The 1,366-nt window shown below is 54.2% G+C and overlaps 1 protein-coding gene across 1 annotated transcript in view; it reads right to left on the reverse strand.

Moving 5' to 3' along the window:
* The window catches only part of PDGFB (platelet-derived growth factor beta polypeptide), a 12,698-nt gene that overhangs the window by 6,845 nt on the left and 4,487 nt on the right, over nt 1-1,366 (reverse strand). The window contains exon 2 of the mRNA XM_009322533.1: nt 983-1,132. Coding sequence (XP_009320808.1) covers nt 983-1,132 — 150 coding nt within the window. The remainder of the gene's footprint in view (nt 1-982; nt 1,133-1,366) is intronic.

A 1,366-nucleotide genomic window follows, 5' to 3' on the forward strand; every position in this document is an offset into this window, starting at 1 on the left:
TCTAAGGCCAACAATAGCTGAACGCAGCTGGTGCCCTTGTTTGGAGCTTCCCCCCCCTGCCCCTCCAGGGCCGTTTTGAAAGGCAGCGGGAATGCTTTTGAGACTGCGCCAGTGGTTGGACTGGCATAGGAAACAAAAGCAGGAAATTCTGTTCCCCCGTAGATAGTGTCTCGGCAAGGATTACAAAGCTCCAAACAGACAAAACACGAGAGAGAAGGCGAGCTGGGGGGGCCGGGGGACGACGGGCGGGAGCAGGGTTAGAATAGAAAGGAATTTGCTCAGAAGAGACCGTTTATAAATAAATTCCTGGGCCAGCCCAGCCGCCGTGGCGCGTGCTCCAATTCCCACACGTGCCGACCCCTCCACGCTTCGCCACTCCTGCTGCTCGCTGCACTCAGCCCCGGCCAAGTGACCCTGAGGCACTGCAGCCCCCAGAGCTCTTATCTACAGGCAGGAGGTGAAGCAATGCTACCCTGACTTAGCCCATGTCCTGTATCTCACCCACAGACGTGCTCTGCCACTCTCATCCTAAGAGCCCCTGGGAGCCCGTGGCCTTTTGTGGATGCTAAACCTGAGAACCCACTCAGCCCTTTCCTGCTCTATCACCCTATTTCCACCTCCCATTTCTCCACCTCCTAAACTGATCCTTGGCCAATTCAAGCCCTGCTGCCTGTGCATCCCCCAGGGCGAAAAGTGCTGACAGTTCCTTGCACTCACCTTGCCCATCTCCTATCATTTTTGGAAGCCAGTGTCCCTTGACAGACCAGGCAGTTAGGAGATCTAAAAAGGCATCTAGTTGCCTAACTCCCACAGGTTTCAGGGGGGCTAGGTGTGTAAATAGCCAGGTCTTGGCTCCTGAACGGTTCCTATATTTATAGTGAGGTCTGTTGATAGTGTGCCTGCTGGAAAACAGAATATCCCCTCCCTCCCCCACAAAGAGTTAAGAAAAAGTAGAGGAGTGTTTGGTGAAGAGGAGATTTACCTACGGAGTCTATCCGCAGGGCACGCTGGAGGTCGCTGATGGAGCGCACTGAGCTGCCACCCAAAATCTCATAAATGTCTTCGGGTATGGGGTCCCCCTGCCAGATGACAAAAAGAAAAGAAGGGGAGAAACAAGCGTTAGAGAGGTGATCTGCAAATAGACTGCGTCACGGAGCGGGAGTGGGGGGAATCGAAGGAGCACGGAGGAGGCACGACAGAACCAGTGACACGCAAAGACATGAAGGCATGAGCCTAAATCCTGAGCAAAAGTGAGAGAGCCCCTCTTGCTGCCTCTCACAAAGCGGTCAGGAGACTGAAAAAGCCAAAAAAATGCCAAGGCTGGGCAGCAGAGCCCCGAACGCTATGCAAGCAGCCAGCAAGCCTT

This window comes from Pygoscelis adeliae, unplaced genomic scaffold (genome assembly GCF_000699105.1).
Source record: "Pygoscelis adeliae isolate BGI_AS28 unplaced genomic scaffold, ASM69910v1 Scaffold60, whole genome shotgun sequence".
Lineage (NCBI taxonomy): Eukaryota > Metazoa > Chordata > Aves > Sphenisciformes > Spheniscidae > Pygoscelis > Pygoscelis adeliae.